The sequence below is a fragment of the Bubalus bubalis genome, chromosome 19 (assembly GCF_019923935.1).
Source record: "Bubalus bubalis isolate 160015118507 breed Murrah chromosome 19, NDDB_SH_1, whole genome shotgun sequence".
NCBI classification, from domain to species: domain Eukaryota; kingdom Metazoa; phylum Chordata; class Mammalia; order Artiodactyla; family Bovidae; genus Bubalus; species Bubalus bubalis.
The window spans coordinates 31,382,662-31,410,633 of record NC_059175.1 but is presented as its reverse complement, the minus strand read 5'-3'; the positions used below and the strand labels follow the sequence as shown (position 1 = coordinate 31,410,633).

Below are 27,972 nucleotides of genomic sequence, written 5' to 3'. Positions count from 1 at the left end.
GACCTGGGGAATGGAGAGCTGCAGTTAACAGCACCACGTGTAATAACCCGAGCAGCCACAGGACCTAAGTCTAGCAAACACGCGCTGCCCGCCGAACACAGAGAGGGCGGGCACCCGGGAGGAAGATCCTAGGCGGCCGGAACGTGCTCGCGCCCGTGGCCGCCGCTGCCCGCGCCGTGGCCGACCGGGTGTCGGAGGGAGCGCACGTGCGCCGGCCGGACCCAAGCAGAGAGAGCGCCCGGACACTGGCGAGGAAATGGCTGGAGAGGCGCTGTTCAGGGGTAGGGAGAAGTGCGGGGCGAGTTTCGCCCCGAGAGGGGAGAGCAGAGAAGGAAAGGCTTTTAGGACTGAGAGCAGAGAGGGAGGATCGTGAGCTAGGTAAGGTGGCCAGACTTAGGCCTCGGGAGGAAGGGGACGGGGCGGGGCGTGGAGGGGGGGCGGGCAGCGGTATAAAACACACCCGGAACCGGTTGCGAGTTTATTCTGAGGTCCGGCTCGGAAGTGTTCACACCTGGAGTGTGGCGCGGGTGGGTAGAAGGTGGAGCCCCACCCCCGACAAAGCCAGGCTGTAAACCGGCGTAACCCCGCCTCAGCTGCACTCCCTCCTCCCTGCCCAAGCGGCCTAAGCTTCGCGAGCGCCAAATCCTCTCGGTTAGCTCCGCCCTGCCATTGGGGGTGGGGGGGCGGGGGCGTGGCCCTCCCGCTCTCTAGTCAGCGCTCAGGCGTCCGCGTCAGCCGGAGTCCGACGCCGTGACGCAGCACGTCGACGTAAGTGACGCGCAGGCCCGGGCCGCTCCTCCTTCCCTGAGTGAGTGCCGGCCCGGTCGGGGCGGGGGAGAAGAGGGAGGGCGGGGGAGGGAGAGGCGACCCGGGAGTCGTTGTGGGCCGCGGGCCGGACCGGGTCCCGGGAAGGCGGGAGCCAGGGACGGGCCGAGGGGCTTGGCAGGCCATTAGCGGGCCGCGGCGGCTGTAGGGTCTCCTCCCCTGCCGGATTTGCGCGCCCCGGCGCTCGGAGCCTCCGGCGCTGTGCCCACCCCGCTCCAGCTCGCGTCTCCCGACTCCAATTAGGTCAGGCTCGGAGTCCCGCGGCCGCGGCTCCGGCCCCCAACGCGCGGCGGCCGTCCGGCTCGCCTTTCTTTCTTCCCTCGCCTTCCTCTCCTCTTGCCTCACCCTCCCCCCTTCTTTCACGTTGCTGGGGTTTTGTTTTTTTTGTTGTTATTTTATGCTTTAGGGGTTTTGTTCCTCAGCCCGAGCTCATGGGTGTACATTATCATGCTCCTCTTTTGTAGAGCAACCGGACGGCCATGGAGGCCGAAGAGACGATGGAATGCCTGCAGGAGTTCCCTGAACATCATAAAATGATCCTGGACCGATTGAATGAACAGCGAGAGCAGGACCGGTTTACTGACATCACCCTGATTGTCGACGGTGAGCAGGGTGGTGGGCTGAGGAGCTAAGTTTGTGCCTTCAGATCTCTTCCCTTCCCCCACCCGCCTTTTTTACTCACCTTCTGTAGACTACCTGTCGAAAGTCTGTGGAGGGTGCGCTCTCGGACCCGAGGACACTTATCAGTATCCCTTAACGGAGACCATGCTGCAGAAGGCTGGTCACGCTTTCGACGTAATCATGGCATTTTAACTTCTTGCAGCCTTTTCAAGTGTTCTCATTGCACACTTTAGTGCAGGATGAGGGCGTGGGTTAGGGAGGATGTCTCTGAATGTTTGGTTAGGAGATTTCTGCTGCTAAGCTGCTTTGAGCAGTCACTCACAGGAATCATTTGTGAAGTGTTGATTCTTTATAGTTTCCCAAATGGTCTTGGAGGTAGAATGTGAGAGACTCCTTTGCAGCACTGGTACCCGCTTTGATAACCCCCAAAATAGAATGGGGTATTTACCAGTCTTGAGAGTTGTCATTACAGTGGAGACAGACACAGCTTAGGTGTCTTTTCTATTTAATGAAAACAGACTTAAGGCAAGCTAATCTTTGTTATAGGTCTGCTATAAGTTGAGTTTCCTAATATTAGGCATCCTAAAGTGTTTTTCATAGCAAACACACCCAGCTTGGTGCTTACTCTGTGCCTTTTTCTTCTCTTTTACAATGATATATAACCTTTTGAGTTATGTTTCTATTTAGCAGTTTCAACTGAATAGGATATGCTTTTGACTTAAAGTGGTACCTCCTGAAATGTTGGACGATGTCCTTTATAAAACTAACTTAATAAGTAAGGCTTCTGAAGTAAAGATCTGGCTTCATGTCTAATTGAGATTCAAATTTGTCAAGATAGCTGCCCAGAATATAGTTTTTAAAATTATATTAAGAAAGATTGTAGTTTAATTTTTTAACTTGTTTTATAATACTTGATTTTTGTGAATATGATGATTTCGTTTTTTTCTCTAGGACACCATTTTAAGGCCCACAAGGCTGTTTTGGCTGCTTGCAGCAAGTTCTTCTATAAATTCTTTCAGGAGTTTACTCAGGAACCTTTGGTGGAGATAGAAGGTAAATGCTTGTTTTAAATACATTATTTAGCAAACATTATAATTTGATGAAGTTTTTTAGACAGTAATTTAGTAAAATACCATGGGAAACAGGTACGAATGGTTCCTGTTAGGTGACTGGATAAATTGTTCTTTTGACACCTGAGAATTCTTACTTTTAGTAATGTGCTTGGTAAAAGGATCTTCCAGGAAAAACTTAGGTTAAATGGTATTTGTTGGTCTCTTAAATGAGTCTTTTTCATTGTTAAACCAGTGGTCACTATCTTTTGAAAATGTATTAAAAGTGAATTTCCATCTTATTTAGTGGCCTTATGTTTTAGACTAATCAAGATGTTGCAGGCCTCTGTATTAGCGTGATATGCACAGTGTGAAATGGGCTGCTATAATATGGAAAAGGCTAGGAAAGATGAAGTGACATTTAAAAGAAGTTCAAGTGGATGTAGAAGGTCTAGAATGGAAGGGGTCATCCACTACATAATGTCCTAAAATAGAAATTGTTATACTGGTTTTTTTTTTTAATGATAGATCACCAAGTGCTAGGTATTATGCTGTGTTGTTTATGTGCATTTTCTGAGTTTCACAGCTATCCTTTGAAGTAAGTTGTTTTATTTCCAATTTACATATAAGGGAACAGGCTCTAAAAGGTTACTTACCTAAGGTTTCCTACTTAGCAAGGGATTCAGTTTATGCTGTTCCCATGCTTTTGTTTTCTGCTATTATAATACCTAGCTCTCTACCCCCAATCCAAAATTGTAGGAAATAAATCAGCTTTCTTACATAAATATGGGGTTCTTGAGTTTTGGTTTTATATCTCTTTCACTATGTATATGTTCTGTTATGAACGGGTTGCCTAGAAACAGTATTCCCTTGGAAAAATTTGGTGCCTAGGGAAGTAAAGAAGAGTTAAAAGATCCTCTTGCTTTGATAATGCCAGCTTATCTAGCATTCTAACTGGTATCCATAGATAGATTATCTTTTGATATCTGTGAGGGAGAGAGCATAGGCATAACAGAAATCCTCAAAACATACTAAAGTGAGGATCCTATATGGTATTTGTTTCTATTACAAAGCAAAGTTGCATCCAGTTATTCACCTGAGGTACGAGACCCCAGGCAGGTTACTTTACCTCAGTTGCATATTTGCTGCTTCATCTGAGAAGTGTAATTGTTAGTAGGCTTGTACTAATGATTAATTGAATTAACATGTGCAGAGTGCCTGGCGTAGTGTTTGGTGCATTGCCAAAGTTTACTAAATTGGGGCTGTTTATCAAATTTAATACCTGTTAATACTGTGCCAGATCCAGGAAATGAGAAATTGATTAATAAGACAGCCCTTAAGAGAATTTCCAAATTTAATCATGGGTAGGCAACAGGTATAAGAGTGCAAAAAAAAAAAAAAAATGTTGCAGGGAATTTTATTGCAGAATGGTGTAAGAAGGGAAGAAGAAAGATGAGTGATTTAGTAGCTTAGAGAGAGGAAGAATTTCACAGAGGAGGCAACTTCTGGGCAGAATCCTAAGTCAAAAAGTAAGTGGTTAGGGCTAGAATAGGTATTGCTGATGCAGTGTGGAATACTGACCTACCTGAAGAAGTAGGGTCTTTTCTTCTCAAGAGTAATCACTTTGGAATGATTTCTTATATTTCTGGTGTGCTATGTCCATTATAGGTACTTCTCTGATGCTTCAGACGGTAAAGAGTCTGCCTGCAGTGCGGGAGACCTGGGTTTGATCTTTGGGTCAGGATCCATTATAGTATAGGGCACACAATCTTCAGTATTTAAACTATAGAAAGTAAGAAGGAAACATATAAAAACATTCTTTGTTTTTATTTGTCAGATCCAGGTTTGAAGAATCAATTTGGCTCAGTGTCTTCTTAAGCCTTTAACTTTGAAATTGCTTTACTACTATCTGGCTAGGTCACCTGGCTGTAGAGAAAGCCCTGGGCATGCACTTAGAAAACCTGGGTTGTCGTCTTAGTTTTACTGTTTGTTAGTTGTGTAACACTGAACATCTTCCTTTTTTTCTCTTTTAATTTGCAAAATATGTCAAGTAAATTTGGATGGTGTCATGGGCATTTTGAATATTACATTTTAACACTCGGCGATCGCTTAGAATCTCTGGAAAATGCTTTGGGTTTTGTTAGTGTTACTGATTTGATTGTGGTTTATTTTGTTTTGGCAGTCAACCTGATTAGGTTCAAACTGCCTTGTGTGGGCTGTGGATCCAATTCCAATTTAGTTCTTAACACCTTTGTTCTGTTCAGGCCCCAGGTGTGCCGACCTGGGTGGTAGTCCACACACAGTCTAATTCTCAGAGCCTTTGCTGTGCTACCTCCCATTATTGTAGCTAGGCAGTATGCTCAAGACTGCATACACAGGCTTAAAGGACCTTTCACCAGCTCCCCCTCCTGATTTTCTCTGTACTTTAGCTCCCCAGAGCTCTCTTTCCTGGTCCTCTGGCTGGAAAACTGGGAATTTAGCCTCTCTGTGGTCTCCTACATTTTCTGTGATAGGATCCATTTCCTGGGTAAAATGGTGAGAGAGGAAAATAACAAGAATTCTCTCCGTCTCTTCAGATGATTGTCTCTTTCCTAGTTCTCAGCCAGAGGAACTTTGTCATAGAGTTTAGGTGCCTGCTTGGTGGCAGCTAGCCACAGTTATGCAGCATTCTAACTGGGGAAGAGCTGAGAGAGGAATAAAAACCAGTTATTTTCCCCACCCCTACACACACTCCATCTCCTTTCCTGGTTCTCTAGTCTGTCTGCACCTACTACCCAGTTATGGGAGTTTTACTGTCCTCACTCTGTGCTATAGAGGAGGAAAAATATAAAACAGGAAACTCACTGCTCTTCTTTGAGTTCTTTTTCTCTCCCCAGGCTCTGTGCTTCTATTTTTCCTTCAAAGTCCTTTTATATTTGCGTTAGATGTTCTGTCCAGGGTCTTTAGTTGTATCAATGGACAAGATAGGATGGAGTATACTTTCTTCATCGTAGCTAAAACTGGAACTCCTATCTGTAAAATAGTGATAGTTCTCATATTTAGCAGCACATTAGAAACACCAGAGGAGCTTTTGCAAGTACTAATAGCCAGGGTTTTTCTCCAGATCAGTTCACTCTTTGAGGGGTGAAGTCCAAGCATCTGTCTTTCAAAGTTCTCTAGGTCCTTGTCATTCAGGGTGTGGTCTGAGGATGCATGGCATCGCCTGGGAGCTTATGAGAGCTGTAAACTCTCAGGCTCTACCCTAGTCCTACTGAATCAGAACAGAATCCTCAGATGACTCCTTTGAACAGCAAAGTTAGGGCAGTGTTGCCCTAGGGTAGGTCCAGTATGCAGCCAGTGTCGAGAACCACTGCCTTTGGGTTTTGTAAAAGCAAGCATATATAAAGGGGATTTAAATTGTAATATGTTCTATGAGTATGAACTGTCATAGATGCAAGCTGGGCCAGCTCTCTCTCTCTGCTTTTTCTGTCTTTGGTGAAATGAGTTATCTTTGATTAGGACTACAGGTTCACCTTTGACTTAAAATTGTTTTTTCAACTGAGAAGCATCCCAGCTAAGCTTTGTGACTTAGATTCATACCATATTACATCTTCAACAGACATTGATTTCCTTGTTTGGAACACAACAGCCGTCTCCTAAACCGAGCTTCCAATTTTCCAAATCCATTCTTTACTTCCCCTGAAACCACAGATCCATAAGCACCTAGTTTCTCTCAAACAGCAACTCTGTCCAAAATTTTAGCTCCTAATATCAAGAATGAAACGCCCAAGGACATGTTCATTCATCCTATTTGAGTGGGAGTTTTCCACTAGTTGGGGAATGCCCTCCACCCCTCAATCCTTTGCCCCTTTGTGAATGGGAAAAATGACCCAGGTTAAGGAAGCTGAAACTCCAGTACTTTGGCCACCTCATGCGAAGAGTTGACTCATTGGAAAAGACTCTGATGCTGGGAGGGATTGGGGGCAGGAGGAGAAGGGGACGACAGAGGATGAGATAGCTGGATGCTATCACTGACTCGATGGACGTGAGTCTGAGTGAACTCCGGGAGTTTGTGATGGACAGGGAGGCCTGGCATGCTGCGATTCATGGGGTTGAAAAGAGTTGGACACGACTGATCGACTGAACTTATCTGAACTGAAGGTGTTTGTATTAACATTTTTCTTAGATACCGTGCTTAAAAAATTGTCTTGTCCTGCACTTATATTATGAAAAGAGTAAGGAATTGAAAAAAGTGGGCTGAAATTTGAAAGTTAGCCTACTAGTCCTGATAGAGTATAAAATATTTTTGCAGGGCTGTGCATTACCTACCAACCTTTCACTTACCTGGGCAGGTGTTACAAAAGTGTTGTAAGTTTGGTTCCTGTTAAGTAATTAGTCAGGTCTGTGGTTTATTCCTAGGACCAGTGTTGGACTGGCCACGTAAGAAGCACCTTGGTGCTTATAAAAAACAGTTCACTACCCCAATTGTGATTCTGGAGATGAGGAACCCATGCTTAAGTCACAGGTGACTCTGATTAACCAAGATTGGGAGCTAAAGCCACAAATCCTTGAAGGTCAAATGTTTCTTGAAATTACTAACTTAGAATTTCCTAAGGTAATCCACTATGTGTATTCCGCAATACTCCCAGTGGGGCCTGGGGCAATATCCTGTAACCAAATAATAATAATCCAGTGTATTATTAATAAGCAACATAGCTTATTAAAATTTACTGTAAGTTGGATAAAGATTATAAATGGCCTCATGTTCAGATCAAATTTTGCTGCCACATTTATTGGAAACTTTTGGTTTTAAGAGATGTGGGGGACTTTGTAAGTATGAGTAAGAGATTGCAGTCCCATAGTGAGTGAGACCATGGATATTCAGACTCTTCCAAGCAGGAATATTCCTTAGCATCATCCTGTTCAAAAATCTTTATCATGGACTTCGGAGCCAGACCATCTGGGTTTGATTCTAGTTTTATCACTTAATAGCTATGTGACTTTGGCAAGTTACTTAGCTTTTCTGTGCCTCAATTTCTTTAAAATGGGGATTATAATAGTACTTCATAGGGTTGTTATGCAGATTAAGTTGATAATTTGTAAAGTATTTAGAGGCCTGCCTGATATGTATATATAGTATATATATATGTATATAGTGTGTGTGTTTAATTAAAAACCAAAATTCCATTCCACTTCAGGAAAAATAATACACATTGTTTTTAGGAAAAATTTTTGATTCACTTTTAAATATTTGATCAAAACATCTTAAAAAAAAAAAAGGAAGCAAAATCTAGTTGTCTGTTCCTCAGGCTGCTGTTGAAGAACATGGTCAAAAGACAACCAGGAGAGAGGGACTTCCTGGGTGGTCTAGTCCCTAACATTCTGTGCTCCCAGTGCAGGAAGCCCAGGTTCAACCTCTGGTTTGGGAACTAGATCCCACATACTGCAATTAAGAGCTTGCGTTCATAATGAAGATTGAAGATCCTGTGTGCCACAATTAAATATTTAAAAAGAAAAAAAGACTAGGAGACCCAAATAAAATTAACCTTCAGTGAATCCAGTTTATTTTTAGTTGCTTATTTGGTAGCATGTAACTTGGTGAAGTTACATTGTATTCTGTAGTGCTTTTCAGTACTCCTATTGTTGTCGGCAATTTGAAGATGAGTTTTCTGAGACTCAGAAGTTCTGACCTCCCACATTGCACAAGTCATGAAGAGCCTAGACTAAAACTTGAAAGTTCTGACTTCCTGAGTGGTATTTTTCCTTACACAGATAGAGGATGGTGGATATTCTACCAGCTTTCTTACTGTTGTCTGGAAGGCTACATTCAGGTGTATAAACTGCATTGAAAGAACATAAAAATATTTTTATATTTTTTTGGCTGTGCCAAGTGGCTTTTGGGATCGTAGTTCCTAGACCAGGGATCTAACAACACATGCCCTTGACGGTGAAATCTGGGGAGTCTTAACCATTGGACTGCCGGAGGACATTCTTGTTTTGTAATTGTGCATATTGTGTGTAGTTTGGTCTTAGGCATTTCTTAGCATAAAAAAAGCCTGTAAAAAGTTTTCTCTTTGTTCCTGTCAGTAGTTTTTCATATCTCGCATTAGCAGACTGAAACAATACTACATAGCATTGAAGAGCTCGGGGAAGTATAGTATCATTTTGGGCCAAAATCTAAACATAGAACTTGTAAAGAAAGCTTGGAATTATGGAAGCTTAATTCTAAAAATGGCTTTGGCCTTTATTTATACCAAATTTGTGTGCTTTCATTTTAGGAATCTTTGTGTTAGATACTGTGAGGTGAGTTTAGACAGAAATTCTCCTCAAGTAACTTGTAGTCAAGAGTTGTCTATGAATTTTAACTATCAGACTAGGTTCGGAGTTGAGCCTGAGGGAAGTATTAAAGAAGGTTCATTAAAGACATGGCATTAAAATTGGGCCCTCAAGGGTCATAGAATTTGTCCAGAAATAAAGTGGTTAAGCATTCAGGAAAGGAGGGTGTTAAAGGCAACGAAGTGCTTAGAAAGTGAAGGGTTTGTTTGAGAATCAATATATAATGTCGGTTTGATACATTTTAAAATTTGGAAGGGAAAAATAGTGGTCAGTAGAAAAGTAATGTAAAGGACCTTGAAATAAAGGCAGAATGGTACTGAACTTTATTTGCTAAGCTGTGGAAAGCTATTGATGATTTTGGAGCTGAGTTGACACAGAGCTCGCTGGCAAGAGGGGAACTTCTGATGTAATAGTTAGCCCATTTGTGTATTTAAGTGATAGATTTTACTGTTCTGTAAGAGCCTTTGGAAATCTTTGGGAAAGATCTTAAAGTAGTTTGCTAGTTAGTGTTGAATTTGGCTATAATATTATGCTGTAAATGAGAATTCTACCCAGAAGTTGTCTTCTAAAATGACAAATGCTAATCAGTTTTCAAACACTGAGCTTCTTTTTATTCCCATTACTAAATGCTATAAGATTTGAATCAATGTGAATACATGTTAATGCACATCCTTTTTACAGGTGTTAGTAAAATGGCCTTTCGTCATTTGATTGAGTTCACATATACAGCAAAGTTAATGATACAAGGAGAAGAAGAAGCCAATGATGTATGGAAAGCAGCAGAATTTCTACAGATGCTAGAAGCTATCAAAGCCCTTGAAGTCAGGTAATTATTTTCTTAATGAGGCGCAAATAGTTACTTTCAGTCATGTTCACCCTGACTCTTAGTCAAGAATTTATTGTGTGTGTCATGTCATAAAGAACTGACAGTTTGAAATCAGGAATATATTTAAGGATCTGTAAAGTTCTTGGAGAAGGAAATGCAACCCACTCCAGTATTCTTGCCTGAGGAATACTATGAACAGAGAAGCCTGGCAGGCTACAGTCCATAGGGTTGCAAAGAGTCTTATATAACTAAAGCGATTTAGCACACTTAAAGTTTTACTGGTTACTGATTGTTCTTTCCCTCACACTTGATTGCTTGTCCTTACAGTAAAAACTGTCCTAATATTAACAAAGGCAGCATCTTTTATTTCTAATTAAATAAGGCATGCTCACGCTCAGTTGTGTTTGACTCTTGTGACCCCATGGACTATAGCCCACCAGGCTTCTTTGTCCATGGAATTTTTCAGGCAAGAATATGGAGTAGGTTGCCATTTCCTCCACCAAGGGATCTTCCTGACCCAGGAATTGAACTCATGTCTCTTGCATCTCCTGCATTGGCAGGCAGATTCTTTACCATTGCACCACCTGGGAAGCCCCAATAAAATAGGGAGGGCTAGGCAATTTTTAAGGAGTTCTCTGGGTTCCTGTACACTGTTCTGTGGAGTCAAGTTGTTAATTATTTGTACCAAGACTTATTCTAAAAAATGCTTGGCTTACAAAGATTAACATGGTATTGTTTAAAAATAAGTGAGAAAGTTGGTGAAGATACAAGAAATAGGCCAGGTGAGGTGTTAATCAGTGAAGTTAGAAATATGGTGGCAAAAATACATGCCATTTGAGTCTGTACTTGCCAGATAGGCTAAATGTAGCTCTGAGTTCTGAAGCACCTTGTATGAAAGAGGCCTTCCTTGGTGGCCCAGCTGGTAAAGAATCTGCCTGCAATGTGGGAGACCTGGGTTCAATCCCTGAGTTGGGAAGATTCCCTTGGAGAAGGGAATGGCTACTCACTTCCAGTATTCTGGCCTGAAGAATTCCATGGACTTGATAGTCCATGGGGTCACAAAGAGTTGGACATGACTGAATCTCGTTACATTATTTATGGTTATAGGATGAGAACAAATCAATTGCTTAGGAGCCATTCTTGGTATTAAAACACACAATTTCTCATAGGAAATTATTAGGAAGACATTAAGTGGTATTATGAATAAATACTTCAACATCTTACATAATGAATAGTGGCACTGTAATGAGTAAGAACAAGAGCTCTGGAGACAGGCTGCCTCGAAAATGTGCCAGCTCTGCCAGAGTGTGTCCTTAATGAGATTACTCCACCTCCTGTCAGCTGCGCAGTTTCCTCATCTGTCAAATGGGGATAATAAAGGACCTTTCTACATAGGATTATTTGTGAGGGCTGAATGAATGAATGTAAAGTGCTTAGCCTGGAGTCTGGCATGTAGTACTCTAAATGTGAATTACTATTGGTGGTAGCTCCTGGCTCTGTTTCGTAGGACCCTCGATATAGGTCATTGGTAAAATATGAAGGTGAAATTTGGTAAAAATCAGTTTCACATGGTACAGAATGATTTAGTCTGACTCCCTGATGTGGTTCAGTTAGATGTAATTTAGAATTTAGAAATAATTGAACTGTAATTATCCAAAAATACTTTTTTTCCTAATAAGCTTTTAATTAGTTTGGTGACAGAGTTCAAGATTAGACTTTTCTGATAGGAGCTTGGTGTGTATATATTCTCTGGTGACTAGCATCTGGCACAGTAAACATTTATGAATGATTAAAACCAGGCCAGCATTCTTCTGCAGAGAGAGCTGAGATCTGGATGGCAAAAATAAAGGTGTGTTGTGGATATGTACCTGATTAGATCATACTGTGTTAAAGTGGAGGTAGATTTGGCAGCATCAGATTTCTGGTTAAATCCTGTTTGAGAACTCTCTGAAAACATGTTCTGTGTGTTGTTTGAGAACTCTCTGAAAACATGTTCTGTGTGGTCCCTTTGCTGCTTGGGGTAGTGAGTAGCATCTCACTATAGGGGAAGTCCTGAGTAGCAGAACATTGGAACATATTCTCTGACAATGGACAAGGTTGGATTTGGGAGGCATTTAACTTAGTTTATGTGTCTAGTCAAAGGATAAGAATAGCTGGGTACAGCCATTTAGAAACTTTTAGAAGATTTATTATAAGACTGAGGTCCTTACAGTAATTACAGCCATCAGCGCTTGCCAAGATAAATATGTTGGCATGTTGAATTGTTGATGAACCAGTTACACATGCAGTATAGTCTGAAGAGTTCTTCAGGAAGATAGCAGTATTACATATTGGCTGTTTTTTGTTATGTGTATGTCAATGTTATACAATTTAGGAATAAAAATTGCATAATTTAGTTGTGTTTAAGTCAACTGGTGAAGGCAACTCTGTTGAGAAGCTTATTGTATAACTATTGCTTATTGTATATCTTATTGCAGATAGAGAAGGTGAATAAATGCTCTTCTAGCATTTGCAGTATGCATGTATTTTTGAAATACAGTGGTAAACTTTTTGAATGGCACTGGAAAAGAATCTCAGACCTTATTTTGCTGAAATTGCATCATTATTTTTATTTAAAATTGTATGAGAAGGTTCCTGTTACTTGTTAGGAAACAGCAGTTGCCTTATAGATGTTTTCTTTCTCAGCCATTTGAAATATAATTCACATAATACGGTTCACTCATTTTAATGTAAAGTTTGAAATTTGTTAATTGTACACCACCACAAACATTCCCATCTCCCTATGTTTTCTTATGACTTTGCAGTCAGCCCTGATCCCCAGCCCCAGGCAACCAATGATCTTGATTTTTATCACTGTGGCTTTATCTTATTTAGAATGTCATATAAATGGCTTCCTATATTGTGTAGTCGTTCATGCTTGACTTTTTTCACTTAGCCTCATGCTTTAGAGATTTGTCCATGTTGTTGTGGGTTCCTTTTTATTGCTGACTGTTCCTCCATTGTATGAATATACCATCTGGGCTTTCCTGATAGCTCACATGGTAAAGAATCTTCCTGCAGTGCAGGAGACCTGGGTTTGATCCCTAGGTTGGGAAGATTCCCCCGGAGAAGGGAATGGCAACCTCCAATCAGTATTCTTGCCTGGAGAATTCCATGGACATAGGAGCCTGGCCAGCTACAGTCCATGGGGTTGCAAAGAGTCAGACATGACTAAGCGACTAACATACACCATCTGTTGATAGACATTTAGGTTTTATTTTCATTTTTTGGCTGTTACAAATGAAATGGCTATGAATATTTGTAGGTCTTTGTATATATGGTTTCATTTCTCTTAAGTAAATACCTAGAAGTGGAATAGCTGGGTTGTATGGTGGATGTGTTGAGTTTTTTTTTTTTTTAAGAAACTACCAAACAGTTTTCCAAAGTGATGAGCCATTTTACATTCCAGCTTGTAGTGTATAAGAGTTCCAACTGCTCCACAGCCTTCCTAATACTTGATATGATCAGACTTTTATTTTAGCCAAGTTGGTAAGTATATAGTGGTTTTAATTTGCATTTCCCTAATGACTAATGATGTTGAGCATTTTTTCATGTGCTCTTTTGCCATCTGTTTATCTTCTTTGGGATATCTTTTGCCCATTTTTAAAGTTGGGATATTGTCAAGAACTGTAACAGGTGTGAGATTTTACCCTATTTGCAAGCTAATAAGTTGGCATGCCACAGTTTTATGGATGCTGGCAGAAGACATGAAACTCATGAGTCAGAAAGGACTTTATTTCTTTCACAGCATACAGAACAGCCTGAAGTTCATGTTCATATCAATTTTTCTTGCCTCCATACCCCGAGTCCCATGCGGAATAATGCAGTTACCTTGGTGTGTACTGTGCTCTCGGTGGTTTACATCACACTTGAGAAACTCTGGGCTTTAGGAAACCAGATCTTTTATAACGAGTTGCAAGCAAACCTGCCCAGGTTTTTCCCCAGAGGGGCCATTATCTTTATTATTCTGGACAATAAATAATTGTCCTCTATTCTGGAGGTAGAAAGGTTCTATTTTGTAAGGTAATTTGCTATATAGACAACTCGGAAGACAGAACAAGACTGGCCGTATGTTTGTGTATAAGATATGCAGAAATCTGAGGGATCCATGGAGAATTTTCTTCCACAGTATGGTTTTTCTGCACTCAGCTTCTGGTGAATTTTCTCATGAGTACGCTACTCCATAACCACTTGGATTAATCTGACCAATAGGGGACTTGGACCAAATCCATTCAGTTTTTCTCACATTGGATTTAATTAAGACAGCTGTTTCAGCAGAACTCCAAGTAGCAGGATATGGCCACCCTGCAGTGCTAAGCTTAACTGTGCACCCACTCCTCTAAGGTCCTGCACTAAGCCAACTGAGTAAATCCCTAGAAAGCCAGGTAGCTTTCTCCTTTAGTTTCTGTATTGGCTTTTCCACTTAGCTGTAAGCATTAATCAGAGTATAACAAGATGTTTTAGCAATTGCACAGTCTCATTATTGGTCCACAGGGAGGACATTTAGGGCAAGTGTAGCCTCCGTAATAACCTTGGCTAGTGATTTGAGGCCAAAATGAATACCTTCCAGAGCCCAAGTGGTATCATTGATCACATTGTGTTGAGTCAGGCACAAATTTTGTACCACCTTTTTATTTGAGTAGCCTCATTTTGGAGAGATACATGGTCATCTGAGAACTAAATTGAAACGCCAGTGGTGTTTCCCTAAACATTGGATGGTATCTTCTTCCCACTGAGAGTTGCAAGGCATTTATAGGGAGGGAAGGAAGTTAGTACCTGACTTCATACAAGAAATACAGTCCTTGGAACACATAGGTGCTTTTGGAATAAAGTGTTGTTTATAATTTGTTTGTGCCCCCAAAGTGGGATGACCTTCTTCAGTTGGCTCACAGGTTGATGTTGTCACCAGCATGGCCTCTCCTTTTCCCAGCTCAGCTTCAATGATGGTGTCTAGGCTTTGTTTTTGGAGAGAATGTCTAAGGGCAGCCAGTTTAATCCGTTCTGTTTATCATGAGCACCTGGATGCCTCATGAACTGAGCCTCAGCTTTGGTAATGGTAGTGGGCAAACATCTGGGGTTTTTGCATGAGACATACAAATCTTGGCCATCCCCTGCTCTTTGCAAAATCCTTCCTGGTAAAGTTGAGGTGGTGATTGAGTTGTCAGAGTCCTTGGCGTGAGACGACAGATTGAGGAGTTGCAAGTTGCAGCACTTGAGGAGACCTGAACGAGAGCCTTTTCCTACCTGAGGAAGACTCAGAGCAGTCCTGAAGGACAGAGATCTCTAATGTCCCTTCCTCCCCTGTACCTCCTGGAGTCTACGAGGTTTTCTCTCCAGGTTCCAGGGTGGTGTGGTTTTCCTTCTACCCCCACAAAACCAGTGTGTGCCATTCTAGTAGCTGTAACTTAACCCCATTTCCAGTTCTCTCCTTCTCTTACCCAGACCTGTCATCCAGAATGGTCAGGGGCAAGGACATTTTATAAAACTTAAGATACCTATTATGTCTTCCACTTTGGGTCATGAGGACCAATCTAAGAACACTTGACAAGCAGTATATTCAACCAAGTAGTCATTATGCTTAGGATCTAAGATGATGTCCATTCCATAAGAGAATCCAGATAGCTGAACTGGAACTAAGTTTAAATCTGCTAGGCCCACTTTTGACCAGGCTGACCCCAGGTTGCCATTAGGCAGAAGGAAGAATATCATGTCTAAGAATGGTAACAGCAGACCCTGAATTTCCACTGAGGTTTATATAACTTCCCACTCCATTTGCCTTGATCATTTACCCAGGAGGCAGCCAAAAACAGATGGTTCTGGGGATAGTGGGATTTGATGACTAAACTGCCTTACTGGATTTTTGGACGAGGCAGAAGTGAGGGAAGTAGAGTCAGAAAGTTTTTTGAGTCATTGTTTGAGAAAGTTGCTGCAGTTCTCTACAACACCAGTATCTGGATGGTAGAAAGCTTGAAGGGTTTAACAATACCTTGACTAACAGCCGATTGAGTAGCATTTGGTGCATCAGTATCAGACTGCACATGGTGCAGCAAGCTAAACACATGACACAACTTAGTTTCAAATGCCCTATGGTGTGGTCAGAACTAGCTGCTCAGACCTGAACAGCAACAGCATACCTTGAAAAAGTGTCAATAGTTGAGAGGCATATAGCCCTGAGATGGGTCAAAAGGTCTAGTGTAGTCAGTCTGCCAGGAACAGTTGGAGACAATGCCCTGTATGATTTAGCCTCATTCACCGTAAGACAGGCCAACTTTTGGCCAGTGTCACAAGCCTGACGTGCTGTAGTGACGTCTCCATCAGAAGCATGGGTCCTTGACTTTCCGCTCAGTCTCTGATGGTGGATGTGTCACCATGTGCATAATAATGTGGGACCTAGGCGACGGTGATGGGAGTCGGGGCAGTGTAGGTAGATAAGCAACTTGATTCCAGTTGGTGTCATTAGAGAACAGGCCTTTACCATGAGTATCTAAACTACTTACTCAGATGCTTGGATCAACAGCTGTTTGTCTCCATAGTTTTGACCCTTAAGATGGGTGTCTTTAATCTGCCAAGATTTCCAGGTCTCCCAGGCAGCTTGGCCATTTGCAATAATCCAGGAGTCAGTAAAAATATCTCAAGGTTCATTGTGGAGAGTGTCGTCCAGAGTGACGAATACAGCCTTGAGTTCTGCCTTCTGAGCAGAGCAACCGTGTCCACTTTTGGTTTTGCAGAGTTGGTGCTGAGACTGAGCATCTGGCAGCCCACTGAATACCATCAGCCTTCAGCTTAGCTAGGCCACCAGTGAATGAGAAACCCCATTGATCTAGTGGCTTTCTTTGGGCAGCAGGGGTGCTACCACTTTTTCATGTAAAGCCAAGAGTTCAACTGCTTTCTTGAATGTAACTATTTCTTTGTGACCAGTGAGACTTGTTGGGCAACTTTTACCTTGATAGTCATTAAGTTTTAGTTAACACTCCCAAATGGCAATATCAGGTTGGAGAGCCTCAAAGCTTCCATGGATCAGGCATCACTTTTAACAAGAATCAAATAGCACCTAACCCTTTCTTGTCAGAGTGAATACACCTCATAGCCATGTCAAGGAATTGGCAAGTCCAAAATCCAATGACTGTCTTTAGGGAGACAGCCTGCCATTAGCTGAAGCTGTAATCTGCAAAAAGTGTCAGTCTCAGAGCTCAGAGAGGTCATTAGACTAGGGGGTCCCTGAAGGTAGGGAATGTGCCACAGTTAGATGGAAACTTCCAGTGCAGCCTATTGGTTGGAGGCCCACTTAAAAGGTGCTGCTTTGCAGATTGACTGATGTACAGAAAAAAGTACTGATAGAGTGCCCAGGTGAGGCACATGGTTTCCTTAGTACCTAAAAATCCAGTGAGATACTGGGCCTCATGTTTGGGGGGAAGAGGGAGGAGGTGGAGAAGCTGTTGTTGTTGTTGTTGTTGTTTTTAACTGCTGGAGGGAATTGAATGTTGTGATCTGCCTATCTAGTCCCAAGAAATTTTACTTGGTGAGCAGTCCTCTGAATTTTCTTGGGCTTTATCAGCAGTCTCTGGACTTCCCTGGTGGCTCAGATGGTAAAGAGTCTGCCTGCAATGCAGGAGACCCAGGTTTAATCCCTGGGTCGGGAAGATCCTCTGGAGAAGGAAGTGGCAACCCACTCCAGTATTCTTGAATGGAGAATCCTATGGACAGAGGAGCCTGGTGGTCTGCAGTCCTTGGGGTCACAAAGAGTTGGACACAACTGAGCGAGTTTCACTTAATCACTTATTAGCAGTCTCTGCTGGTAGAAGTGTCATGACACTATAGTCAGGGCTTTTCAGACTGAGACTTCGGGCTTGCCAGTCAATAGGATATCAGCAATATATACATCAAGAGATAGAGACACTCATGCTAAATCCTGACCCAGCTGCTGGTGGCTAATGTTAGGGGAGTTTCTTCCATTATCTCTTCTCTACATGTGGCTCTTCTCGATTGAGATGGTCCATCTCTGGTACTTAGGGGAAAGTAGTAAATGCCCATGCCATACCAATCCCTGCTGTGCATTCAGATGTCAAAGCAATGACAGTATATATTGTGTTGGCCACAATGTTTATTCGAGCTTTTCTGTAACATCAGCCCCACCCAAAGGACAGCCTCCCTTTCCTTCTGTGACCTTGCCCAAACCCCAACATTTGAATGCAAGCACCTCCTCTCTCTGAGGATGAGAGATGGGATGGTGAGTTGGACATCTGTGGAATATAACAGAGCTGTGGCAATTTGTGTCTTTACCATCCTTGAGTTTTCCTCAGCATGCTTGGATGTGTATAGTGTCTTCACTGTTTGCCCTTGAGAGCAAGGAAACTTTGGCTTCAACCGTAATTCTCTTTCTCCAAGCAGGTTAAGTCAAGTTAGGGGCAAAGGGAAAAGGTAGAAGGGGAAGTGCTGTGGAGAGAGAAAGTGACTGTGCCAGTGAGCAAGGTACAGTTTAGTTTCCAGCAGCACCTGAGCTGTGAGTGGCTCAGCCAGACAAACCTCCAGTGTTTTCACACCCCTCAAAGCCCTGTGTCAGGCAGAAAGGTCTTTGCAGACACCATCAATGTCTGTTTGGGGGTTCTCTTGATTCAACAGCCCCATCCACATTGCTTTCCACTTGGGGCCAGGTGGTTTATGCCTCTGAACTGACTCAGACTTGACTTCTGCAGTGACGGCTTTTTCAAGAGTATACCTTTCCTTATTCATAGGTGTTTTCATTTCCTGGGGCTGCCATAACAAAGTACCACACACTGCGTGTCTTAACACAGTTCTGGAGGCTAGAAGTCCTAAGTCAAGCTGTTGGTAGGGCCACATTCCCTCGGAAGCTTCTAGAGGAGAATCCTTCCTTCCGTGACTTGACTTTCTCCTTTCTCGTAGGCTGGTAGCCCCAGGTTTTCCTTGGTTTGTGACAGCATAACTCCAGTTTCTGCCTCCATCTTCACATTGCCATCTTCCCTCAGTGTTTTCATATGACCTTCTCTTCTTTGGTTCCAATGTCCTTCTTCTTAGGAGGACATAGTGTAGGGCCTGCTCTGATGACCTCAACTTGATTACATCTGCGAAGACATTCTAAATAAGGTCACGTTCATAGTTATTGGGTCAGGACTTCATCATATCTTTTGAGGGTGCACAGTTCAACTCAGAGCAGTAGACAAGTAAGCAGAGAACCATTTATTGCCCAGTTGACCATACAATTTGGTAAACATGTTTGATACCAGCTCCAGTAGACTTCCTCAGATTCCATTTGCTCTGTGAGGTCTCATCCTTCCTGTTCCAGAAAGTCTTGTCTTTTTCAGCATCCTGTTCTTGGTTGCCAATATCTGGCAAGATCTGGGAGGGATCAGAGATGTTACCCTACTTGCAAGCCAGCAAATTATCCTGCCACGATTTCACGGATGCTGATAGAAGATAACAGGACTCGTAGGTCAGAAAAAAGGACTTTATTACTCTATTTGTGCCACTTTTCCCTTCCTCAAGTCCCAGAGGTGACATAAAGTGGCCTGCATGTCGTTGGTTTTCATCACAGGTGAAAAAGCCCCAGCTTGGGAAACCAAAGTCTTTTAGAATGGGCTGCAGATAAACCTGCCTGACCTTTGTCCCATAGCAGGGACATTATTATATGGACAGTAAGTAAAGCTGTCTTCTCCAGAGGAGCCACTCTGTATTCCCAGGCTGTTGGCCTTTCTGCAAACACCTTTGAAAAATAGTCCAGAACCAAAGCTGTCTTCACAAGATATGCAGAAACACGAGGGACTCATGGGGAATTATCTCCCAACAGTTGTCTGAAGAGATTGAGTTTATTGAATTATAAGAATTCTTTTTATATTCTCTATATAAAACCTTTGAAAAATATGTTTACAAATATTTTTCTTCCGGTTTGTGGCTTGCCTTCCTGTTAACTATGTATTTCAAAGGACAAAGTTTTTAATTTTAATGAAAACCGTCTTTCCAATTTTTACTCAGAGTTTTTGCTTTCTGCATTTTATTTAAGAAATCTTTCAATGTTGCAAAGATTTTTATCCAGTTTTCTTCCAGAAGTGTATAGTTCTTACATTTACGTCTATGATCCATTTTTAATTTTTTTGTGTATGTTAAGTGAGTAAGGGACAAGGTTTATTCTTCCTATATAGACAGCAGTTGTTCCAACACTACTGTCGTATGTTTTCTCCATTAAATTATCTTGGAACCTTTTCTCAAAAATCAATTGACTATACATGTGTAGTCTATTTCTGGACTTTATTTTGCTCCATTAATCTCCATGTCTGTCCTTTTGCCAGTCAGATTGTCTAAGTTTTGTAGCTTTATAATAAGTCTTGATATCAGCTAGTATAAGTCTTGCAATCTTGTTTTCTGCCTTTCCATACAAGTTTTATTATCAGCTTATCAATTTCTTCCAAAAAGCCCAGTTGGATTGATTGGTCTTAGAGAATTTTTAAACCGCTGTGTTATGTATTTCAGAAACAAAGAAAACTCAGCTCCACTAGAGGAAAATACCACAGGGAAAAGTGAAGCAAAAAAAAGAAAGATTGCAGAAACTTCAAATGTTATCACTGAGTCGTTGCCATCTGCAGAATCTGAACCTGTTGAAATTGAGGTGGAGATTGCTGAAGGCACAATCGAAGTGGAAGATGAAGGCATCGAAACTTTGGAGGAAGTGGCTTCTGCCAAGCAGTCCATAAAGTACATTCAGGGCACAGGTTCCTCTGATGATTCCGCTCTGGCATTGTTGGCAGATATTACCAGCAAGTACCGCCAAGGCGATAGAAAAGGACAGATTAAAGATGAAGACGGCTGTGCATCTGACCCCACAAGCAAACAGGTAGAAGGTATTGAAATTGTGGAACTTCAGCTGTCACATGTGAAGGACTTGTTCCATTGTGAGAAATGTAACCGTTCATTTAAATTGTTTTACCATTTTAAGGAACACATGAAATCACACTCCACTGAGAGTTTCAAGTGTGAAATATGCAATAAAAGGTATCTTCGGGAGAGCGCGTGGAAACAGCACCTCAGTTGTTACCACCTTGAAGAAGGTGGAGTCAGTAAGAAGCAGAGAACTGGGAAAAAAATACACATATGTCAGTACTGTGAGAAGCAGTTTGACCACTTTGGACATTTTAAAGAGCATCTTCGAAAACATACAGGTAAGGAACAAATATTTTATATTAGAAGTTTATTTTTTTCCACACTCATTTCAAGCTGAGTGTCTAAATTCTTTTTTATTAGCGTTATAGAAACCATTTCGTGTGTTTCCTAATGTGTAGGCTGAGCACAGTGTTTTTATAATTCTAGTTTATTGATATTGATGCTATCAAAGCAAAATCAGTATTAACTTTGAAGTTAACTGTCATTCTTACACCTTGCCAATTTTTGTATTTTTAAAAGATATACATAAACACTGTGATTATTATATTATTAATTATGAAATTTTAATTGTATGAAACTTCACTGTTAACTGTTTTTACTTTATCTGCCTTATGTTAACACATTACATAGATGAATACATTTACAAACAATCCCAAATACGTTTATACCTTTGCAAACATTTGCTTATCTGTTTTGACCTGGCGGATAGGTAGGCAGTATTTGCCCATCTCCCTCATCTCTCCAAGGCAAACATGTCAGGACTGGTGGACAGCCAAGGAGATGAAAAGAGTAAGGTTTCTGTACTTTAGGTCATGGAGAATTAGAGTACCTGCCTTCAAGGAGTTCAAAGTTTTGTGAAGAAAGGCAGGCAGGCACAGTCAGCTAAGTGCTGATAGAGGTAAGCACAGAGTTTTATAGGAATGCCTGCTTATGCTGTTATGGTGGAAGACAAGGATGGCTTCCTAGAGGGTTTATCCTGTGATGATTCTCAAAGGAAAAGGAGTTAGCCAGGAGACGAGCCCTCCAGGCAAAAGAAGCTAAGTGTACAGACATGAGGAGAGAAAAGTCACTCATATGGAGTACTTGTTAGCAGGTTATTATGGCTGGAGAATTGGGTCCAATTAGAGGAATGCCAGGAGATGCAGCTGAAGAGTTTGGGGGCTGACTGTATGATATGCACTTTGGCATCATGGATCATCTGCCAGTGGTTCAAGGACAGGAGAGAGAGAGTGATGGGAGATGAGGCTAAGATCATGTAGTTACCTTAGATAAATGCTCTAAATGAGTTAGATTTTATCTTGGAAGACTGGGTCACTTTTAAGAAATTTAACCCAGGGAGATTTCTGATTAAATTTATGCTTTAGAGACAGAACTGGCAGGATTGGAGTGGGTGGAGCCTACGGGGTCTAGTTAGGAAGTTGTTTGAGTAATCTAAACAAGGATGAGGGGTTGAATAAAGGCAGTAATATGGTAAAGGCTTGAAGGCGTAACATGAAGTAGGCAGAGTCAACAGGGTTTAGTGATTGGTGAAATGTGGAGGTAAAAGAGGGGCTTCCTTGGTGGCTCAGACAGTAAAGAATCTGCCTGCCAATGCAGGAGACTGGGTTCAATCCCTGGGTCGGGAAGATCCCCTGGAGAAGGGAATGGCAATCCGCTCCAGTATTCTTGCCTGGAGAATCCCTTGGACAGATTGGAACCTGGTGGGCTGCAGTTCATGGGATCACAAAGAGTTGGACATGACTGAGCAAGTAAGGGATAAAAGAGAAGGTGACTCCCAGCTTTCTGATTTGGGTGGCTTAGTGATCAAAAGTTTATTAAGTTAGAAAAATAAAGAAGGGTAAAATTTGGGGATGAGGGGAGAGAGCAAGATATACTGACAGCTGTACCTGTGGGACACCCAGTGTGAAAGACAACCTAAAGATGACCTGTAACCATGTTTTCAGATGATTGTTGCCTAGCTTTCCAAGGAGGTAGTATGGAATTGTAGGAAAAAATGTGGGTTTGGAAACCAGAGTCAGATTCAGGCTCCAGGTTTTTTTTTGTTTGTTTTGGCCTGACTGTGCAGCTTGTGGGATCTTAGTTCCCTGACCAGGGATTGAATCTCAGGTCCCACAATGAGAGTGTGGAGTCCTAAGCACTGGACTGCCAGGGAATTCCCAGGCTCCATTTCTGACATTTGTCAGCCTGATGAACTTGACTGGTCTCTTTATCGTTGGATCTCTCTCCTTATCTGTGTAAATAAGAATAATGACACCTACTTTACAGGGTTGTGACAAATAAGAGGAATTGATAAAAGCACTTTGAAGATTGTACTTTTTACACATCTAAAGTATAATTAATCTGTTACTGTTTCTAGACTAAGAAAAAGACAAACAGGAGCACACAGTACGGTGTTACACCATTTAATTTATTTTCAAATTTTTTTAATATGTGAAACATTCGTGAAGGTACTTTTTTTTTTCACTGTGACTGCATGGGATTTCAGTTACAGGCATGCCCTAATTTACTTCATCAATCATGATGATACAATTTTAGGTTGTTGCTAGTCTTTTGCCATTTATTACAAACGGTGCTGCAGTAAATATACCTGTACGTAATTTTTGTGTACATGTTTAAGTAAGTTAATTTTTGACAGAGTTGCCAAGTCAGAGGATATGTGCATTTTAAATCTTGGCAAATATTATCAAATTGCCCTTTAAAGAAGTTAACAACAATTTTTATTTGTAGGCTTCATTTTATAGTGAAAAATTATACACTATTAAAACCATTCTAGTTAGCAATATTCCACCATTTGTGGAGTTGTAAAAGAGTTTCTGTACCAACAGTAATTCTAGGTGATTAGGTCTTTTCTCTCATTAATTTTTTTCATCTTATGAAAATTATATAAAAAATAAGCTATAGTTGTTTTTTCAGGGAAAAAACACAGCTCAGAGTTATTCCTTGACTGTGTCGGGTCCACGTGAGTATGAGGGTCACGTCTGGGACCTGATCACTGAGGCTCCACCTCTGAAATCTTGGTCCTTGTTCTCTCCAGGCATCATCCTTTCTCGACTTCTCTCCTGCTTTCCTTCCTTTGGCTGTGGGCTCTACCTCATTTAACCTCATTTAGCCTCTTGTCCTTCTGTAGCCCTTAAACCTCATTTATCGCCCCATTTCTGACTTCATCTTATCCTCCTTGTATACTTCCTGAGTCACTTTTTCTTGTACTCTAAGCACATTTCTTGGCTTTTGAACCCTACATCCTGGAATTATTGTAGTCATTTACTTCTGCTCCCTGCCGAGCACTTCTTGCAAAAATTCTCATCAGACCTTAAGTTAAGCCTTTTGGTATCTGCTTTATATCTTTCCTTTCCTAATTGCCATTCTAGACCTTCAGTGCAGTACTTGAGCCCCTGTCCACACCCCAATTTAGCTGTGGAGAAACCTGTGTGGTTCCTTCATTGTCTCCTTCTCTTATGACAGAGAAAGATATTTTCCTGTTTTTGAAGGCTAATTCTGAAGCCCACATCTCAGTGTCTCCTCCAAAGCCACGTTTCACCTGTCATTCCTACTACTCTCTCCTGCTCCACTGGTTCCTTCTCCCTTAGCAAATAAGTAATGATTCTTTTCTGGCTGAAAGAACCTCTTACTGACCTGTCCCCATTGAGCCACTTCTCCTCTTTACTTCCAAGCCTTCTTGAAAGAGTTTCTGTACTGACTGTTTTCATTGACTTGCCTCACTCACTCTCCCTTACCCCCACTGTAGTGTGGCTCCAGATTGCCCCATACCACTCAGTGTTCCTGCTAGCGTACCCCAATCCCCTGTTGTCACCCTACCTGTTATTTCTATTCGCTTCAGCACGCTTTACTACCTCATCTTCCTGAAATTTCTTCCTTAATTTTCCTTAGTGTTCTTCTGTCTACCAGGTGTTGCCACTTTGCTCTGAGTACCTCAAACTTACCAGACTCAAAACTGAATTTATAATCTTCCCCAGCATACCCTACTCCACACCTCCTTAAACATCTCTGTTCTTTATTCTGGTTGGTGTTCTAAACCAGCGATCTGGGAGTCAGTATGATACCTCGCGTCTTACTCCTCACCCGCCATACTGTTTTATACCTCTGTGCCGCCTCCTGGAATAAACTTTCTTTCCTGAACTAATCTTTGTCCATTTTAGGCAGAATTCATCACTCCTCTGTGCTGCTACAGTCCATTGCTCATTGCCCTCTTCTCTGTACCAGGCTTTCTATGATAATATTGCATTTGTTTATGTCCATGTATTTCCACCTTCCTGAGATACCCTGGCCTATGATATGAAACTTTTAAAAATAAAGACAATTTATCTTCATTACCTAGCACATGGCTTGGCAATACAATAAGTGCTCAAAATTGCTGTGGAATGGAGAGGGCTGCATGTCCCTGAAAAGGAATTTGACTTTGATTTTTATCTAAGGGAAAATAGACAGTTTAAGAAATGCAAAGGCATGGAACAACATTCAGATCCAAATTTTTATTTCTTTGCCAGAGCACAGTTATAAGAATCATTAAAAACTTGTATTTCCACCTCTTAGAATAGTCTTTTAGATGTGGTGGAAACATCCAAGTTGTAAGTTCTGCTCCTCCATTCAAGACAAGTTCTGTCAGAATTACCAAAAAAGAAAAAGACGTTTTGCATTTTCTGTTTTTCTTGATTTGTCAATATTTTTTTTGTATTCTAACAGGTGAAAAACCTTTTGAATGTCCAAATTGTCATGAACGATTTGCTAGAAATAGTACCCTCAAATGTCACTTGACTGCATGCCAGACTGGAGTGGGAGCAAAAAAGGGGAGAAAGAAGCTTTATGAATGTCAGGTACGTGTGGATGTGGTGTACTCTATTCTGAGCAAAGAAGTCTGTGTTTGAAATTGTTAGAAGTGACAAGTAACAAGCCTAGACCAAAAGTATGGCGCTGACAGTTCAGAAAGAGATTAAAGAACATAATTGTCTTGCTTTTATAAGGGAAACTGTTGTTTTTACCCAATCCTAGATGATACCAATGTTATTAACATTACGTCCTAAGTAACAAGTAGTGTCAAACTATGGTTATTCTTAACCATAGGGCAGTCATTGGGATTCTGGAGTGGGGTGAAAGAGGCAGACCAGCTGTAATGGGCTGTTCTTCCTTGGTTAGTGTTTTTATTCCAAATGGTGAGATTGTTCTTAATGTTGATATTATATAAGAAAGTATAATAGTGTTACTTTTATATTCCTAGAATTTATGACATTTAAACAATGAAGGAAATATTAAAATGTGTCCCAAAAAGGATTTAAGTTTTTAGCTACAACAGCTAAAAGGTCAAATAAACAAAAGATTTATGAAATCCCTTAGATTATATTACAGATGTTATATTTATAACATATTCAGAAAAATCTGCAACTTTTTTCCTTACACAGATTAAATGCATCCTGTATTTCTTTCAGTTTGAATGTAAGTGTTAACACTTAACTATTTGGTTGTTTCAGGTCTGTAATAGTGTGTTTAACAGCTGGGACCAGTTCAAAGATCACCTGGTGATACACACTGGAGATAAACCCAACCATTGTACTCTCTGTGACTTGTGGTTTATGCAAGGAAATGAATTAAGGAGGCATCTCAGTGATACTCATAATATTTCAGAGCGCCTGGTAACTGAAGAAGTTCTTTCAGTAGAAACACGTGTGCAAACTGAACCTGTGACGTCAATGACTATTATAGAACAAGTTGGGAAGGTACATGTGTTACCACTGCTCCAGGTTCAGGTGGATTCAGCACAAGTGACTGTGGAACAGGTCCATCCAGATCTGCTCCAAGACAGCCAAGTGCACGAGTCACACATGAGTGAGCTTCCAGAGCAGGTCCAGGTAAGTTATCTAGAAGTGGGGCGAATTCAGACTGAAGAAGGTACTGAAGTCCATGTAGAGGAGCTGCATGTTGAACGGGTAAATCAGATGCCAGTGGAAGTACAAACTGAGCTCCTAGAAGCAGACTTGGATCAAGTGACCCCTGAAATCATGAATCAAGAGGAGAGCGAGCCTACCCAAGCAGATGCTGCCGAGGCTGCTATAGAAGAACACGAAGATGCTGAGGATTTAGAGACCAAATCAACAGTGGATTCCCAAGCTGAAAAGGCAGGAAATGAGAACAGAACACCTATGCCAGTTTTAGAATGAAATAACAAATGCATATATTTTTAAATTTATGTGTTGGGTTTTTGAACTGATGATGGGCAGTGTGACTGTCCTTATGCTAACAGACATGTGGACCAAAGTTAAACTCTTTTCATGTTGTGCTGAACCGTTTCTATGGAAACAGACTGATTTCCCCCCACTTTGCCACAGAGGAGGGATCTTTCCCATAAGTGAATGGGAAGCTTTGAGAAGTATATTTCTGGAAAACTTAAATGGATTATATTCTTATTATATAGTTGGGTACGAATGTATATTTTCATTGTGGTAAGAGTTCTTACTCTCTTTCCCTGGTCATGTCCTTCCTCAAGTTTTTTTTTCCCCCGCCATGTTGTAAAATCAAACGTAAAATCATTAGAATACAAGTTGATGTATTCTGATGCATGTTAGAAAATTTGAATATATAGGAAACAAGACTGCATGAAGAAAAGTGCATTGTTACTGTGCAGTTAAATTTTGGCTTCTGGCTTCCTTTAGTTCGAACAACATTCTTGTCTGCCCTGATTGATGGTCATAGACATCAGCTCTGCAACAGAAACAGAGTGGTGGTGGCAACTTGCTAGAATGTTTAAAAACACACACACCCATGTGCCTTTTCAAAACCAACTGAACTTCTATAAAGCATCTCTCGTTCTTTTAAAATTTGTGTTGTAGGCAGTGTAGGTGATGCTGTAGTACTTTATATATTTTTTCTTATAATGACAGCTACCAATTCTTTTTCACTTAAGTTGAGAAATTTCATTTAATGGCAGCTGAAGGGCCATTTTCAATTGGGAAAATTCATTTATATCTGTGGTAAACTTTATTTTGATGAAAAGTTGCACTAGTATTTTACCACCAGATGAAAACAAGATGAGCATCATTTAAAAATTAATGTATTTAAAGTACAGAGAAAAACATGTATATAATATATCAGGCTTTGTTTTGAATGAATCTTTTCCCCCAATCCTTAATGTAAAGATCTTGTGCTATAACTTTTAAAGCCATACAAATAAGAGTGCTAAACTGTGGACTTTAAAGTAGGTGTGTAAATATTTTTAATCAGTATTAATTGGAAAATAAAATATAACAACAACAGAAAATAAACCAATATGCTATTTTCTTTACCTGTTAAATATTGGGAGATATTTACATTTTTAAAGTAAACTTTAAAATTATGTGTTTATGACTCTCTTTTTTTCAATTTAACCAGTGTTTAATTTGGTTTGCGATCAGAGGTGTC

General features: G+C 41.1%; 1 protein-coding gene across 9 annotated transcripts; it reads left to right on the top strand.

The window, feature by feature from the left end:
• Positions 1-27,909, top strand: ZNF131 (zinc finger protein 131). 9 transcript variants are annotated; one of them, XM_025270557.2, is made up of 7 exons: positions 1-281; positions 1,290-1,428; positions 2,398-2,499; positions 9,492-9,636; positions 20,158-20,843; positions 25,267-25,397; positions 26,049-27,909. In XM_025270557.2, the coding sequence occupies exons 2-7, from the start codon at positions 1,305-1,307 to the stop codon at positions 26,733-26,735; spliced, it is 1,875 nt and encodes a 624-aa protein (XP_025126342.1). In that variant the 5' UTR covers positions 1-281; positions 1,290-1,304; the 3' UTR covers positions 26,736-27,909. The 9 variants fall into 9 exon arrangements, with proteins under 9 accessions (XP_025126342.1, XP_025126338.1, XP_025126344.1 ...); XM_025270553.2 differs by having other exon boundaries at positions 2-378; XM_025270559.2 differs by lacking the exon at positions 1-281 and adding an exon at positions 506-527.
• Positions 27,910-27,972: the final 63 nt, after the last annotated feature.

Coding starts and splice junctions, on each gene's coding strand:
- ZNF131 (XM_025270557.2), top strand. CDS start 1,305: ATGGAGGCCGAAGAGACGATGGAATGCCTGCAGGAGTTCCCTGAACAT. Junction 20,844..25,266: donor GCATCTTCGAAAACATACAG/GTAAGGAACAAA, acceptor GTATTCTAACAG/GTGAAAAACCTTTTGAATGT. Junction 25,398..26,048: donor AGAAGCTTTATGAATGTCAG/GTACGTGTGGAT, acceptor TGGTTGTTTCAG/GTCTGTAATAGTGTGTTTAA.